The sequence below is a fragment of the Silurus aristotelis genome, assembly GCF_946808225.1.
Source record: "Silurus aristotelis genome assembly, chromosome: 18".
Classification (NCBI taxonomy): Eukaryota; Metazoa; Chordata; class Actinopteri; order Siluriformes; family Siluridae; genus Silurus; species Silurus aristotelis.
Window position 1 is genome coordinate 2,648,896 of NC_139591.1, and position 18,303 is coordinate 2,667,198.

At 36.3% G+C, this 18,303-nt stretch overlaps 1 protein-coding gene across 16 annotated transcripts in view; it reads right to left on the reverse strand.

Annotated features, from left to right (window-relative positions):
* Positions 1-1,392: 1,392 nt before the first annotated feature.
* Positions 1,393-18,303, reverse strand: part of syk (spleen tyrosine kinase) — a 53,521-nt gene continuing 36,610 nt past the window's right edge. For 5 of the 16 annotated variants that reach the window (XM_083567975.1, XM_083567973.1, XM_083567974.1 and 2 more), the window contains 14 exons: positions 15,883-16,328; positions 13,342-13,502; positions 11,630-11,768; positions 11,475-11,547; positions 10,374-10,405; positions 9,806-9,871; positions 7,733-7,783; positions 7,176-7,245; positions 6,883-7,042; positions 5,956-6,165; positions 5,514-5,700; positions 5,190-5,330; positions 4,248-4,360; positions 1,393-3,184 (listed from right to left, as the gene is read on the reverse strand). In XM_083567975.1, coding sequence (XP_083424101.1) covers positions 3,112-3,184; positions 4,248-4,360; positions 5,190-5,330; positions 5,514-5,700; positions 5,956-6,165; positions 6,883-7,042; positions 7,176-7,245; positions 7,733-7,783; positions 9,806-9,871; positions 10,374-10,405; positions 11,475-11,547; positions 11,630-11,768; positions 13,342-13,502; positions 15,883-16,284 — 1,878 coding nt within the window. In that variant the 5' untranslated portion in view covers positions 16,285-16,328 and the 3' untranslated portion in view covers positions 1,393-3,111. Of the gene's footprint in view, positions 3,185-4,247; positions 4,361-5,189; positions 5,331-5,513; positions 5,701-5,955; positions 6,166-6,882; positions 7,043-7,175; positions 7,246-7,732; positions 7,784-9,805; positions 9,875-10,373; positions 10,406-11,474; positions 11,548-11,629; positions 11,769-13,341; positions 13,503-15,882; positions 16,329-18,303 lie in introns of all 16 variants that reach the window. The other 11 variants (XM_083567970.1, XM_083567969.1, XM_083567961.1 and 8 more) reach the window with 4 other exon arrangements.

Genomic DNA, 18,303 nt, shown 5'->3' on the forward strand with positions numbered 1-18,303 from the left:
AGCATTTTTTCACACCTGCCTAAAACATTTAGTATAAAACATCTGTTGTTCTGTATAATATCCTTCTCCTAGCTCTATGTTGAAACCTTTTAGAAATCAGAATGTAAAATAATCCATAAACATGGGGTGTTTAAACAGGTAAGTGCATCATATTCCAATTAAAAACATTACCTGCGCACCGCACACTGTACACAGGATGTTGGCATGGGTGAGTAGTGCCATCTAGTGGCCCAAAGGTCAATTGACTTTTAAATGCATTAAAGAATTGAAAAGATGAAAGTGATCTCTTGTGCTGGTACAAGTGAGTATCAGATTATTGGATTTATTAGTCACTTTATGCAAAAGTAAGTACATCTTCAAGTGGATGCCCATAATAGCGCATACAGTGTTTGATAAAAGAACCGTATTATTCGTAAAACAAGTAAAGAACAACACCGGAAGATGGAGTTGAGTAGTAAGCCTTAATGGAACTTTTGATCCACTTGGATAAAATTAAATAAGGATACAAACCAAGATGCAGGTAAAAAAAAACCTTATTATAAACGATGAGAAAGAAGTAGAACAAGTATTATTATTATTATTATTATTATTATTATTATTATTATTATTATTATTATTATTATTATAGTAGTAGTAGTAGTAGTAGTAGTAGTAGAGCAATTGAGGTTTAAGGCCTTTCCTCAAGGGCCTAGCTTGGTGGTGTTGGGATTTGAACCCATGACCTTTCAATCAGAAGTTCAACATCTTATACACTAAATGAGTGCATGTAGGGTGGAGTGGGTAGAGAAGAGATTGGCAGGAGTGATTTGTGTTAGAAGGGTGAAAGAGAAAGTTTATAAGAAGGTGGTGAGACCTGCTATGTTGTATGGTTTAAACACAGTGGCATTGACAAAAAGACAGGAGGCAGAGCTGGATGCTGTGCTGTGAAGTGACGAGGATGGACAGGATTAGAAATCAGTTTATTAGAGGGACCAAGCATGTAGGACGTTTTGGAGAATAAGGTGAGAAGTGCGATTGAGATGGTTTGGACATGTGCAGAGGAGGAACAGTATATCAATAGAAGAATGCTAAGGATGGAGCCACCAGTCAGGAGGACAAGAGGAAGACTAAAGAGGAGGTTTATTGACGTGGTGAGGAAAGACATGCAGGTTGGTTTGAAAGAGGCAGATTGGTAGACAGGTAGAGGATGGAGTGATTTGGAGATGCATGATCGTAGCAATAGTAGTAATACTACGTGAAAAAAACACACACTCAAACAGTGTTTTTTTATATTTTATTTATTGATTACTTCTTTAAAGAATTGCTGGTGCATAGACCAATGAAATGCATCACATTTTCCATTTAGTCTCTGTGTGTATTTTCTCTGTCAAAGCATAGAGGACTGCTAGAGAATAAAAATCTGGAAGACAATTTATTTATAAAGCACATTCGAAAACTCCAAAGAGGCTGCCAAAGTGCTGAATAAAAGAAGTCAGGAAATAGATGTAAAGGGATGTTACAGAATAAAAAGATTTAAACAATAATCTAATAAACACACAAACGAAGAGCATAATATGTTTAATCACTAGCACTACACGATCAGGACAAAGACGACGTATGGAGGAGTTTAGATTTCAGTGGTATTCAGTTTTAATTGTAATTTTTGAATGTATAAAAGTCCTAGCAAATATATTGAAAAAAAAACATTCATATATATTTTTGGACTGATTATTAAGTCATTAAAAAGATTTGCAAAATCCCATGCGTACAACATGAGCAGAATGTGAATACTATAGACTGTAACTGTGTATGTGGTCTTTATCATGTACAATCCAGCTGTATTACAGAGAGGAATAAAAAGTGAAAAAATAAGGAACGTGGGAGGAACATGCACAGAAATTCTCCATAGACATTACCCTGAGCTCAGTATCAAAAATGGGCCCATATTGAGGAAGCAATACTACACACTATACCAGAATACCACCTAATTCAATATTACTTTAAACCCCTGTCATGCCATTAGAAAGGAAGCTGATGGGTATAATGATTAAAAATAAATAAATAAATAAGCTGTCATATATTCAAGACAGCTTAAGAGCAAAATAATCAGAAGAATCTATTCTGCTCAGTAGAGATATTTGTTTTGTGTCAACTTTCTTCTTGTCCACAGACACTGACAGTTGACAAAAACGTGCTGTTTTATTCTGTTTTACCAATTAAATGTAACTCGGTTGGAGACCGGTTGTATTGGGTGATGCAATACAACAGCATGTGGAAATCATCAGTTTTATATGAATGTTTTTGTTCTATGTTATGGTTTATGATTTAGATTCCAATGTAGCATTGGAATGAGTCTCCAGTGTCAAAAACTAATGTTAAATGTAACCATAAAAATATTTTTTTTTTAAATCGTCTTCTAATTGCTGTACTCTAAAAGAAAAACAAGCACTTTAAAAACATGCTGTTACCTGAAAAAGGCAATTTCAGGGAGGTAATTCCATCAGCCAGATGGTGAGGATTTTTCTATAAAAGCAGTCATGCTGGATTTTTCAAAAAATTATATACACTGTATTATCTCTGAAACTTCCTTCCTTCCTTAAAAGCACAAATGCTTCCTGTTACAGGCTGCTTTTCTGACTGACTCTCACCCTGGCGAAATGGAAGATCAACTGTATCACACTGGGTCATGTGACATCACATCTCAAAACTGTGTATCATCATCACAAGAAGGTCTTCAGGATTTGTACCGCTGTATGAAAGTTAAAGCCAAGGTTAATTTTCCTGATTAAATGCTACAGATGAAAGGAACTGTAGATGTTACAGTACAGTAGGCGAACATACAAAATAGCTGCATGTAGTAATGGTAATTTCAGTAATTTCATTTTCTACTCTGCTTATTGCTATGGCCTGTAGACGTGTAGAAAAATATGACCAAGACAAGCATTCATTGCACACTTTGGATTTGCAAACAAACAAACGAACGAGCGAACGAACGAACGAACGAACGAACGAACGAACGAACGAACGAACACGCAGCAACATTGGAATAAGTTTGAAGGTCAATAATGTAACAGTAATCAGTGTAACCAGTCGTTCACACCATGAACAAGTTTCCTTCCAGCAGGTAACTGGTCACTGAGAAATGTCATAGTAGTAGTCTCTCAGCCTGGGCTCTACCACAGCGAAGCCTGGTCTCTCCTCTGGCCTGAAGAAAGAGGACAATTACATGATTGTGGTATTGTGACAGATGTTGTGATGTGATCTTGGTATTTAAATTGGTGCTGAAGTACAGCAGAAGGTTGCCAGGTGCACAATTAAAAAATATGCGGAGTGACATCTTTATGATTATTATACATAGTCCCAATTTGCTCTTAAAATTCCCTCCACTCTTCTGGGAAGATGTTCCACTAGATCTTAGAGTGTGCTTGTGAACCTTTGTGTTCATCAGTCACAAGGTGCTAGTAAAGCCAAGAACTGATGTAGGTGAGTTGAGGAGGCCTGGGGTACAGTCAGCGTTCACATTCATCCCAAAAGTGTTCAGTAGTTAAGTTGAGATCAGAGGTCTATAGCAGGCCCCTCAAGATCTTCCTCTGCAAATCATGTAGAGCAGATCTTCATGTGTGCAGGGGCAATGCCATGCTGGAACAGGTTTGGGAAGTGAACTCAACATTTTTTTATACAGGATCCAAAGACGTCGTGTACAATTGTGTGCCTCCAGCTTTGTGGTAACAGTTTGGAGAGAAACCACACATGGCAGGAAAGATCAGGTGTCCCTATACTTTTGTCCATATAGTGTATCTAAACAGCTGAAAAACTTAACATGCTTTTTTGTGTTGCCAGATAATTAGACAAATTTTAAGCTTTTTTTTATATATTTCTGGAATGAAGCAAAACAATTTTCCAAACGTATACAGAACTTAAAAACCTTTGAAATGTGCCAAAACCACTACAAAATAATTAAATTTTCTACCGTTTTCTGTTTTCCTTTCCCTCGTGATTCTACTGTTCACCCACCAGATGTCGCCATTGTGTCCCTGTCGACTTTTCTTGTTTCGCACCTGTATCGTATCGATCCTCTATTGATTCAAGTTCCCCCTTTGTGACAATTCTTTGCTTGATTGTTGAAGTTGCATTTGTTATTTCATGTCTCCTGCCAATTTCTGTGTTGTTTTTCTGCTTTGCTATTTTTCAACAGTGTATATATGGTTTCTGATTTTTAACGTTGTATGTAATAATGCTAAACATAAATAATACATCAAGTCACTCACTTGAATGTCCAACATTTCTTCATGAGGTTGTATATCTCAGGTGGGCAGTTTGCCGGAGCTGCCATCCTCTCACCACTCTCAATCATCTGCATTACCTCATTTCCTTTCATTCCCTGTAGAATAAAAATAAATAACACTTCACTTACCCTTTAGAGATTAAAGTCGGACACAGGAGAATTTATCAGAGGCCCAATAAAGCAACTCATCCCTCAGTTATTTAGGGTTCTTAGTGACATTCTGGTTTCTTTTGAGTTAGCTAAATTAACTTCATTGGTGGTGGGGGAGAAGGGGGGTTTACGCTGATATCCTGTAGTATTATTTTAGATTTTGGTAATATTTGTATACATTCTACATATGAAACTGTAAAAAAAGGTACAGTACAGGTCTCCTGAACAAGCACAGTAAATTCTCTTTGCTTTATTTTTCATTTAGTCCATTTAACGACACACAGAGCACTGTGTTTCCCCCACGACCATTATTATTGACGCACCACCCACTAAACTCTGGAGCACTCTGGACAGGAAACACAGAAAACACCGCAGAATAAAAAAGCAGAAGTTTCCAAAGTTTGGGATCATTTCCAGCTACACAAGGTGAGAGAGGTCCGATTGAGAAGGTAAGGACATGTGTAGAGGAGGGACATGGGGTATATCAGTAGGAGAATGCTGAGAATGGAGCCACCAGGAAGGAGGAAAAGAGGAAGAACAAGGAGGAGGTTTATGGATGTGGTGAGGGAGGACATTGGTAAGTTTGATCGAGGCAGATCTAGAGGACAGGGGGTATGGAGACGGATGGAGCTGAAATTCTGACCTATGATCTAGTCAGTGTTCTTTGTATAGAAAAAAAAAACAATCTTGACAACAATTTTGAAGGAACCTAATTTTAGATGCCCTGCGATGGTGACCAGAAAGTCAGTAGTGTAAAACAGAGACTGTCACATACCTTGTATGGCTTCTGTCCATATGAAAAAGCCTCCCACATCAGCACCCCAAAGCTCCACACATCACTCTTACTGGAGAACTTGAAGTAGTGCAAGCATTCAGGTGCATACCATTTCACAGGCCATTTTCCATGACCTTTAGACTAAACAAGTGGGAATAAATAATAACGTTTAAATTCTTGTAAAATCTGTAGCAGCTAATCCACTTCATCTCATGCAGATTAATTAACACATTATGGTTGATCCAGTGCTCACCAAGCTCTTGTACTTCGTGTATTTAGCTCATGATATGTAACACTGAAGATTGCACATAATTCATGTTTTACCTCGTAAAAGTCCTGCTCACTGGTGAGGGCTTTGGACAACCCAAAGTCGCTGATTTTTGCATAGTGCTGAGTGACTAACAGCACATTGCGAGCTGCCAGGTCTCTGTGAACAAAGTTATGCTCCTCCAAGTACTTCATGCCCATCGAGACCTGATGCACGAGCTCGGTGACGTTTTTAGTGAGGAGTCTGTGTGAAAAAACAGTGCCATCATCACATGCGATTTCTTCATTTACGCATTGGAAAAAAACACAATAAATCAATGTATGACTGAATAAAAGATTCTCAGGACTCTAGGGTTAAATTAAAGGTGTAAATTAAGTGACAATAAGTGAAACGTCTCAGAGACGAAATGTATCTTCAGTCTCCTAGATTTGAAATTGCAAGGTGTTTAGTAAAACCTAGATGACCCATATCAGACGTTCTGTCCCAGATCTCTTATACCTGTTTTTTTGCAGATACTTGTTTAGAGGGCCGAGCTCAGCCAGCTCCATGACCAACATGAGGTTCTCGGCTTCACAGATGCCGATCATGCGCACAATGTAGGGGTTGTCCAGCTGCTGCATGACTTCAGCCTCACGAAGCATTTCATCTCTTACTGCATCGTTGTTTTCTCCGTTCTTAAGGATCTTTATTGCTACCGGTTTCTGTGTTCTGGAACACAAACACACACACACACACACACACACACACACACACACACACACACACACACACACACACACACACACACACACAGGCAGCTTTAGATCTTGTAAACCTCCTGTAGACCATGAAACACGTTTTATTTCTTTATCTTAACATAATTAGCAGCTACATTTAAGATATGTAACATGGTACAGTATGTTTCTGTACATGTTTATATAAAATAAACAAATATACAATATTTGTTGAAAACGTATGATTGCCGCTTTGTGGCACGAACATACAGTTCAGCATCATTTCTTCATCATAACATTTTAAAAGTAAAAATGATGAAAGTAACTCCTGACTTTATCTTGCCACAACACCCGTGTCCTTATTTGTGCGTTTTTTTGTATTTTCTAAGTAAAGTAGAAAAAGGAGAATAAGTCCTTCACTTTCAAGTGCCTTCTCTCTCTCAGTCCTGTATGATTTCTTCTTACAAGAATTCTCTTACCAATCTATGGAATATAGCCATAACAAATCAGAGTACTTTGAATAGTTAAGTAAATTTAAAGGCAAAAGTGAAAGTTTAAAGGGACACTTTTACTTTACTGGAGTCATATTTTACCTAGTTTGTATATTTTTTTTAACCACATGGTTTGTATACTTCGTCCATCACTGGTTAATCTGTACACATGCTCAACTTGTATAAGAGCAGGGAAAAAGTCGCAACGCTAAACAACTCACTTCCGCATCTGGTACGTGCCCCTAAGCACTGTGCCGAAATTGCCTGAGCCGAGCTCTCCATCTTCCAAAAATAAGTTTTTCCGGTCCACTGTGGTTGAGCGTAGTTCATCAGGGTCAGCATATGGACTCTCGTACACCTTAGTGCTCATGGGTAATTCCTCTGTGTTTAGAGTGAAAAAAAAGAGGAAAGAGAAACTCGGTTATTTCCTGTCAGCATTAATCAGTCAAGCTTTAAAACATGTAAGATGAGATTTCACATTGTTGGAATATTATGATCTGATTATGGACTTAACCTGTTGCAAGCAGTGTCGATTTTGCATAAGTATTATCGGATTCTTGAGGTCTGCGAAGGTATGTGGTGATCTGTCGGTAAACATCATTAGAACGAGATTAGAATGTTAAAGATACAGTATTACATACACACATGCTCTAATTCACAAGTTCCCAACTCTGGTCCTGGAATGCAACATTTCCTGCACATTTTTGTACATATTCCCTGCTCTAACAAATCTCAGGAAGGGATGATGAGTCGAAGGAAGTGTGTTAGAAAATATCCAGGTTGAAGGCTACTCTAGAACCAGAGTTGAAATCCTGTGAAGTACATGGACACACACAGGCTAATTACAGTCTTTCTTGAATGCTTACATACTGCTATTGCACACTGGCACACATTTCTCAATAGCTTCGAATTTTCTTTTTGCCAAGCCGTTGAAGTTTTCTCTTTACACGTGTTGCAAACCACTTTGCATCACCTCCGAGAACCTTCAACTCCAACTTTCATGAATTCCACAATATGGGAGAATGCAGACATTAAATGCATGTGTTTGGAAATCAGTGAAAGGACACTGACCTTATCAGGGCAAACATCTAAGATCTTTTCTTTACACCTCTTAAACGCTGTCTATGGAATAAGAAAAATGAAGTCACTGTTAATTTATATAGACAATAAAATGCAAAAAATATACGCGTGTTTCTGCAACAGTGCAATACATAAATAGGCTGGGGGTTTTTAACGCAGGAATGCCACAGAATAATATATGACATGGTTACTGCCAGCCAGGGGTTCAGCCAGAGAGCTTTCGAATGGGACAATACACATGACTGAAGAAGGTGGAATCAGTCCCAATGGAAAACTCATGATACATTAGTTAGCCATGATTTAAGAATGAGAGAGGCAGAATTTTTTTTTTCCCAGTGAAAGTTCAACAAACAAAATGAGAGGACACATTCTGCACAGTTGGCACACATATATATATATATATATATATATATATATATATGTGATAGGATGAATGTCTGAGTCTTTACTTCATACTTTCTTCTATTTACAGAATTTACTTAAGCAATCCATTGCAATTCTGATACCAATTTAAACATGTAAAATCCACTTGGAACCAAGCTTTGCCAAAATGTGTGTAGAATTTCAAGAAATGTGTTTCACAGCAAAGCACTCATTCCTCGAGTGATTTGTAAGCAAGTGAGAAAAACTGTAATGGCACGTTGCGTCCATGAAATGACACACAAGCAAATCACACCACACACTGTTTCTCAAGTCTCCCTCATGGCCCTTTGCGTAAAACCTTTTATTTACTAAAATAAATATATGGACATATTTATATTCTTCTAATGGATGACCATGAAAGAGAAGAGAATTCAAGTAGGATTAACTCATGGCACAAGAGGTAAAGAGATACACTTGTGCAGATATACACTTTTAGAAAAAAATGGTTCTGTGAATAGTTAAGACCCCTTATTGACAGGAAATCATTGGTCCATGCAGAACCGGTAAGTTTTTCCAAACTGAAACAATATTGTAGGGTCTTGATGTCACATTATTTTCTAAGAGTGTAGGAAGTGTTCGATCAGTAAAAGGTTGTTGGTATTTTTCTCAGTGAGCACTAGGTGGCGCTGGATAAAATTTTGGTACACAAAAACTGTCAAAAGGTTTGGACACACATGATTAAACCTAAATTCACACTAGCAAGCAAAAAAACATCACAGCTGATCATCTATTTTTAATATATGAAAATGTATGAGGTTTTGAGCAATTTCTGAGTTTTTTTGGTATGAAAGTATTTTTGATTCCATGCAAAGTATGTATGATGCAATCACACGACAGAACCTAATGAAGGTCTCGAATGTTCCCTCAGACTAATTTGCTCTGTAATTTTTTTTACCTCGCACTCGTTGGAAGACAAACATGAGTGTGCATTTCTAATTCAGGTAGCTTGTGCGTAATTTCCACGTTAACTAATGTAACTCATTATATAAATGTATATATTATATATACTGAAAAAAGTGCGTGTGTGCACAAGCAACAGTAGATACAATGAACCACATGCAACACACAAGTGACCTGCTGCCTGCTGCAATAATTCTTCCTAGTAAGATATGTTCTAAAAATAAGAAAACATCATGCATGCCAGTAATGCATTCTTTCACACATTGTTGGTCACTGTATAATTCTCAGCTTTTTTATTTTAATAGCTTTACACTGTTACTCAACATATAAAAGAGTAACAGCAGTGTAAACTGTAAACTCTACTAATTTTGGGTGTGTCCAAAACATTTGACTCGTGCTGTGTGCACATTAGGTATCAGTATGTAAAAGATATATATATATGTGTATAGATAGAGATATATATATGTGTGTGTGTGTGTGTGTGTGTGTGTGTGTGTGTGTGTGTGTGTGTGTGTGTGTGTGTGTGTGTGTGTGTGTTAAACACAAAGCCTTTTAGCTTCAAATGTCACATGGCACACAAAGCTAGACGTTAAAAGGGACGGTGATTGATGAATGGAAGGATGCCGTGGAGATGAGAGTGGAGAAGTGGAGGAAGAGTTGAGAGCATGAATATTGGTGGATGACAGCTGGGCAGACATCGGACCACCGGGATAGAGAGGAGGGGACGGTATGTTTGTGCACCTTTTTGAGACCAGGTTTGGGGAAGGAAGCGGATCGGATTCTGGAGAGAATTCCACCTGTGCCAAGCTGTTAGAAAACCACAATTTAAAAAAAAAAGAAAAGTTATTTCCTAAACATATTTAATGTAACCCATGAGGTGTTTCATGCACAAGCATAAGGAATATAATCATGGCTTAATAAAAGAAGAAAACGTCAAATAAGGTATTCTGAAGGAACTGAGGTGCTCTGTAAGCGTAAAGATAAATGACAAGTACGTAATCAGTCACAGTTCTCAAGACTCAGTTTCTAGCATGAAGGATTGTGTCAATATTGTGATGCACTACAGCAGATGATACTCGCATAAAATGATTATTTTATATATGCTCTCATTTTGATTTAATATTTAATTAACTGGCAACAAAATGCTAATAGCTTCCGATAAATATCCAGTTTTATTAGTAAATACATTCTGTAGGTCAATCATGAAGGGTAAGCATGACTTTATTGCAAATGTAAAGAGAAAATATTTTGAACATTTCTTGCTTCTTTTAAACTGCTTAGTTGATAATAATATTAAAGCAACACTCACCTCTGGATGATTTCCAGGAATAGCTGGTGGGCCTGAGCACAAATAACAGGAACATTCATAAATAACACAAATCGTAAATTGTTAAAAAAAAAGTTAAAGTTTCTTGTTTAACTTAAACACCTTATTCAATTCATCCTTCCATCTTATCAATCAATCCATCCAATCAATAATTTATTTATTCATACATACATCCAGCCAACCAATCAAACATCCATCCATCCATATATACATCTCTCCAACAAATCAACTGTCTATTTATCAACATCCATCCATTCATATATCCAGCCAACAAACCAAACCTCTATACATCATCCATCCATCCATCCATCCATCCATGCATCCATCCATCCATCCATGCATCCATCCATCCATCCATCCATCCATCCATCCATCCATCAATACAACCAATCAATCCTCTATACAGTACAGTACATCAACCATTCATCCATCTATCCAACCATATGACAAATCAACTATATATAAATATATATCTATATATAAACATCCATCCATTCATATATCCAGCTAACCAACTAAACATCTATACATCATCCATCCATCTATCAAACCAATCAACTGTTTATACATCATCCATCCATCCATTTAACCAATCATTTGCCTATACCTCAACCATTCATTTATTCATTCATTTATCCAGCCAAACCAACCAACAATCTATACATTATCAATCCGTCCATCCATCCATCCATCCATCCATCCATCCATCCATCCATCCATCCATCCATCCATCCATCCATCCATCCATCCAACCAACCAACCAACCAACCAACCAACCAACCAACCAACCATTCATCTACACATCAACCATCCAACCCTTCATATATGCAATTTAAATTCATATATCCAATCAATTATTCAATCATATATATACTATATGTTTATACTAACCATATATTATCCTCTTTCCCACCCTCTGTCCACGCCACCAAATATCTCAATTTATTCCTCTCTGCATCAATTTATCCATCCAAACATTCATCCTTTCAACCGTCTTTCCATAATTCTATTCATCCAATTATTTATCCATTATAACAATAAAAATATTTATTCCTTCATCCTCCCTTTAGAAATCATGGCTACCTTCGGGTCGTGCGCAGGGTTCAGTCAGCACTCGGAGCAGGCCATCAGGTTTGTAGGAATAATGCTCTACCAGCTACAAGAAATATATACAAAATTATTCAATATATTAACTTTAGAATGTAGGTTCGTGTTAGCTTCCTGTATACATTCAATACCTGCCAAAGTGTGTCAAACTTTTTGCCATCTGGGATGGAGAGTTTGCCAGCTTTGTCCCTGTCAATGCGATAGTGCATGACTTGGCCATGGTGGAGGAGACAAAGTGCAAAGGAGCCGTTGTTATCTCGCTGCCGGATTCTGTTAAGTTTAGAGAAACCAAGGAAAAAGGACACATTATCATGGTGTATGCTTTCGATCTAACGTTATTTCAGCTATAATACTGGTTGCCACTAGTAACATTAATTTGCACATTTCTCAGCTTTAATCCACCAAGAGCCCGATAAAGGCAAATCTTTTTTTATACATTTAAAGAGAAGACGCTTATAATGCAGATTGGCTCTGAAACCATGGCTCTCAACACAAAGGAGAACCTGTGGAGTGTCCACCACCAATATCACAACACCAACTGAACAAATCTTTTTTAGAAGAATGATATTTGTCTTTATGGCAAAATTCCAGCGTGTGTGAAAGTGCACTGAAGATGATCTTTTGGCTTGTGTTAAAATAAAAGTTGAACATAGTTAACTTTTATAACTTTCATAACTTTTAATAATTGATATTTCTTTAAAATACTAAAAGTAATCTTATACCTCAGATGCTCCGTGTTCCAAAAAAATCTAGACATGCCAAAAAAGTTAAAATTTTGTATTTTTTTTTAATACATTCCTTTAAATACAAATAAACAAAAGGTTTATTTTGTGTATTATTTACTGACACCTCTTTACCAAGGGTGCCATTAAAACTGCTATTACAATTCTTTGCAATGCATTTTGTGGCCCCGTTTTAAATAGACAGACACACACACACACACACACACACACACACACACACACACACACACACACGCATGCAAATGTCTTATGACTCCACCTCCCACTAGTTTTTTGGGTCATTTCAGGAAGTCCTGCCAAAAGTGTGAGAGCGGAAACCACAGTGTTTGCTGGTTTCTGTCTCTTTCTCTCGATCTTTGTGTGTGTCTCTCTTTTTAGCATGTTGTGCGTGTGTGTTGTGTTTGTTGTGTAAGCACACACCCATAATAAAACCTACAGAGAATCCACTCAGAAACAAAACCAGTTTGGTCTGGAGTAAATTATGCTCAGTTTGGACTTCCATCGCAGGAGAACTTAAATAGTTCATTTATTGTGTATAAAGTTTGGAGAAATGTTGGTAAATGAATTTTTTATAAATTTTTTTAACCAGTGTATGAATAATTCATTATTTATATAATGCAATTTGCATAATTCTGAGGTTTATTCTAAAGGGAAAATGATGAATTATGTAAAGTATATATAGATTCTAAAATTATAGGTTTATGGTGAGCCCAGAAATTGTGCTAAAAAGCTAAAATATTTATGGAATTTATACTACAAAATGTACAAACCTAGTAGATAATAATAATAAAAAAGGAGATTCTGGACATCTGGAGTCCTCCAGTTCTAAATACTGATTGCCATTGATATATAAAAATGTTGTATGTTATATATATATATATATATATATATATATATATATATATATATATATATATATATATATATATATATATATATATATATATATATATAATTAGCAATATGAATTTACTTCACATACTTCACAGTGTTTCTGAATTATTGTTTAAAAAATATATATATATATTTTGCACATCTCATCTTACAGTATTTTTTTCCTCTCATCCATTGTATGAGAAAGCCCTGTTTTCCAAACTTACAGAAATTTGCCGTTGGTTCGAGGGCTGTTGAGTAAACGTGGCTCAGAGTCTTCTCGTGTGATGGTTCCATGAAACCAGGGCATCTTCTCATGTGCTGTGGTGGCAATCAGCTTCTCTAGCTGAGGTCTTTGACTGATGATAGCCTGCTCCAATGAGGCACCCTGATTTAAAAATAATAATAAATACAGTGAATTACTTAAAAGAATAGAAAGAGAGAATAGAAACGCTCATGCATTCACAATTCTATAATAATTAGAGCTATTCTTATTATTGAAAAAATTATTGAATATTGAAAAAATATTTGACTTCTTGAAAACAATATAAAAATAATTAAGATTTAATTAAGAAACTAAAAATATTAGCCTTTTTTTTCCCTTATCAGAAACTAGACAAAAATAACACTTCCAGTTTGTAATTTCCAGTTAGCCTTCACAAAAAAAAAAGGAAGTTTACGAAAAAACCTCAAACATACGTCCAGTATTTTTTCTTAGAAACCCAAGACAAATCTACTTTATGGATTACATACATATATATGCTTTAATTCAATTTATGTTCATGGCTATGGCTCAAGTGTAAGGGGAGGTCACATCAAAAACTCAATTTAATCAATAGAAGTTTTTATTCAGATTTTTTTTGCTGTTTTTTTAATACTGCATACAATTTTCCGGTATTTTCTGGTTGTTTTCTACTAAACAGTATCCAATACTGAAAGACGTTCACCACTATTATGTAATATCTTCGCTGTCAGTGTGGAGATGAACAGGAAGTCGGTAAATAAAAACCTTTATAGAGTGTAACGCTTGAAAAATTATTTGTAAAAAAAAAAAATGCAGAAGCAGAAAAATCCGAGAAGGAAATGAAATGAGAGAAAAAGAGCGACATTTGCAACTGATAACACCACTGTGATCATCTTCGACCATTCAAAATGGGCAAGTTTTTAGTTTATTTGTTTTTTTTACTGCACATGAATGAAGATACTGTGCATGAGTGAGTACATAATTAAGTATTTTTAGACCCTGATCTCCCCTTGTAGCATAGAAGAGCGATATGAAGGCAATTCGAGCATATACAATACTCCAGTGAATACATTTGAATAAATAGTTAAAATATGTGGTGCGATGTGCCAGTAAAAATATGATCATCACTATACTTTAGGTCACTGAATATGTGTCTGGTTATTGGCGTGTATTTAAGTCGTTATTTAAACATTTATTTGGCACCAGATTTACCCACTGAAAGCTTTAGGGCTGGTGATTGGTTGAAAGTTTCTGAACTTGCATCATTTGCATAATTTCTTGAGACATATTGTTCTATTGATGTTACATATTGTTAATGAGGTTGTAAATGTACATTTATTAAATACATTACTATAATTTCGATAGTGGATTGAGAAACGTTCACATGAAATTGAATGTCATTGATTGTGGTGTTCAAGGATCATTCAATATTAATGAACCTTGTTTTTTTTTTTTTTTTTTTTTTTTTTCCATACCCCAAACCTCTCTGCCATCTTTAGTGAAGCTGAACTTTACTCCAAAATGACTTTACTGTAAATGTACATGAATCATACAGAAAGAAGGAGTTAGCAGGTACCAAAAAGTGCAAAAATATCTTTATATCTTTGTTGTTGTTGTTTTTTTTTTTTTACAGTATATTAACGCATATTTCCAGTAATGAACTGTAAATATAGCAAGTAAAGTATAGTTGGTATAATTGTGTAAAAAAAATTCATTGATATTAATTATAATAATTTGTAGGCAAAAAGAGGCAAATGTAGAAGAACTACAGGAAATATTAAGTGATATACTGTAAAAGAAAAAAATATAAAGATACCACAGGGTGGTTTGAAAACAGATGATCCACTGTGGCGACCACTAACAGGAGCAGCCGAAAGAAGCACTATTTTATTTCAATAGTGAAAAGAAAAAACATATTTCAGGCCATTTAAAAAACAAAACAGAAGTTTAAGGAACTCCAATCCATGGCAGCTTGGCAGTGCTGGGATTCGAACATATAACCTTCAGAGATGCAATTTAAAGCTCATTTAGCTTGTACTCACTTTTTTTTTTTAAAGAATATTGTTTTTGGTATTTTTACTGTAAATCAGTTCATTCCTCCAATTTTTAAGCAGTACAGGTGTTTTTTAGTGTGAAATAAATACTGTACAATTCTACAGGGTGCAGTGGTTAAAACATTGAACATTGATGTTTTTGTCAAATTTCAACACTACCAACTGCTGGTCGTTTGAGCAAGGCTCTTAACCATCTCGAGCTCAGTTGTATAAGTGAGAAAAATGAGACGGATAAGGGCGTCTGCCAAATGCTATTAATGTAAATGTAAAATGTTAAGAGCACCGGCACAGCGTTACAGTCCTTTTACTAATAATTAGCCATCTTTTATATTTGTAAAAACATTCATTATTGCTAAAAGCATCTGACATATATGATATATGAGCTACAAACTCTTTTATATTATTCTTAAAAGTCATTTATCAAAATACAATAGAATATTTCTAGATTCAGAGAAGTGGTTAGCACTGACCTTCAGCTTCCATGTGTGCTGTACATATTGCCTGATCAGCTGCTCCTTTAGGTCCTCGAAAGCCCCCACCTTGGGTTCAACGCCCCGGGGTCGATTGCAGGGCTTTTTTAGCAGACACACCAGGCCATCAGACTCTTGCGCATGGTAGTCCACCACATCAACTGGACTGCGGTAGGACTTTCCTCCTGCTATTGCATATGTATCATTCATCTCCCTCTCGATGGTGTAGTGGTAGCACTGATGGTTGTAGGCCACAGACAGCGCAAAGCCACCCAAATAGTTGCGGCTTTGGCGAAGCAGGTAGAGGCCATTGCCCATGCCTGATTGTCTCAGATAGTCCTCAGCTTCCTCTCGAGTGATGTTGCCATAGAAAAAGGGCAAAAGTTGCACTTGGTCTGCCATGACTGCTCCTCTGACTGCCCAAAGAAGTCCTACTCACTCTTTACCTGTACAAGAATGGGTTTGATTTTATTCATTGGTGGTGATTCATGATTGACTATAGTGAAATATTTATATAAATTACTATTAAATATGAGTATTGTCAGCTTTTATTGACTTTTATTAAAACTAATCAATTCCTTCTGACCAAACAGATATGAGAATTCAACAGGGGTATAAACTGAATTATGGATCAATGGAACATAATAAGTTTTTTTCCTGGTAAAGAGAAATGCTATATGTCATCATGTCATCATACTGGTTTTAAGCAGGATAAAAGCTCTTTTCCAGAGAGGCACTGGATTTTGTGTTACTATTGTTCTACTGTTTTTACTTTGTTGTTTTTTTTTTTTGTGCTAATTTGCATATGCGCTTATATTCCGTCATATTTGTGTCAATTTAAATATTATTATCAGCGGGCAAACTCAACAGAGCAAGGATATGATATCAGCTGCAGGGGTATATTTAATATATTCTTTAAGATGTCAATAGATATCTGATAGATATCTGATAGATAGATAGATAGATAGATAGATAGATAGATAGATAGATAGATAGATAGATAGATAGATAGATAGATAGATAGATAGATAGATAGATAGATAGATAGATAGATAGATAGATGTACAATCAGATAGATGAATGAAGCAGTGACTTAATAGATGGATAGACAGTAGGACAAATGATGGATGGATGGATGGATGGATGGATGGATGGATGGATGGATAGATAGATCCATCCGGCTCTGATCAAATCTGCCAAATATAAATAAAATCACAGGTTTGCATTAATGCACTCTGTCTAATTTGATTATCTGATTATGTTAAATTATTGTCTGATTATTGTTACAACTCAAACACATTTAATCGCCAACACTTGTACAAGTGTTGGGGATTAAGTGTATATATATATATATATATATATTAGAAGAAGATGCAATTCAAATAATAAGGCTTTCTGTAAGGAGACGAGTATTTAACATTTCTGAATTGAGTCTTCAGCATCATTGCTGTAACAGCAGTTTTCTGCCATCGAGAGAGAGAGAGAGAGAGAGAGAGAGAGAGAGAGAGTGAGAAAGAGAGAGAGAGAGAGAGAGAGAAAGAGAGAGAGAGAGAGAGAGAGAGAGTGAGAAAGAGAGAGAGAGAGAGAGAGAGAGAGAGAGAGAGAGAGAGAGAGAGAGAGAGAGAGAGAGAGAGAAGAGAGAGAGAGAGAGAGAGAGAGAGAGAGAGAGAGAGAGAGAGAGCTGGTGAGGAAACAACTGTGTATAGCTGTTATAATACATGATAACATGAACTTGTTTCCTGGACATTTAAAATTAAACTGAGAACGAGGTGTCATTTTTCATTGAAATGACAAGTGAATATTTCTCGGCTCAACTTCATGTCAAGTTGCATCACACCACCCTAGTCTCATTTATCTCTGTGAATAAAGCGAGGGTAATAAAAGCCATTGGAGCAGCATTTCTTTTTTTGAAGCCATAGTAGAGGCAAATGAATGCAACCGAAAATAAATAAAAAGCAGCAGTTTTACATCCTGTTGTCCTTTTAGTCACAGTCCAAATGAACAGTCTGCATCTGACACTCAGAAAATCTCAACGCACTGTTTTAGACTTGAAAGAGAAAAAAAACGAGCACAGGTAGCAAGTGCAGTTCCTCTGACATGCAGCCAAAACCACAAAAACTTCCATAAAAAGCAGACCAGCTTCAATAGGCCTGAAAGGGCATTGCTCAGCTAGTGTCATCTTACACCAGAAAAGAAGAAGCACACAAAAAGCCGAGAGTCTTAAAAAAGTGCTTTCACGACCACTGATGTGGACCACAGTTTCACTTCATGTACTGCTAATCGATGCGATCTGAATGAAAAAATGCCCATTTCATCAATAGAGAAAAATTAATGACTGCACCTGCTGCCTTTATCTCACTTTATCTCCACCATGGTATAAAAACAGTGTGGTACCTGACATCCTGTTTGCTAAATTGCTTT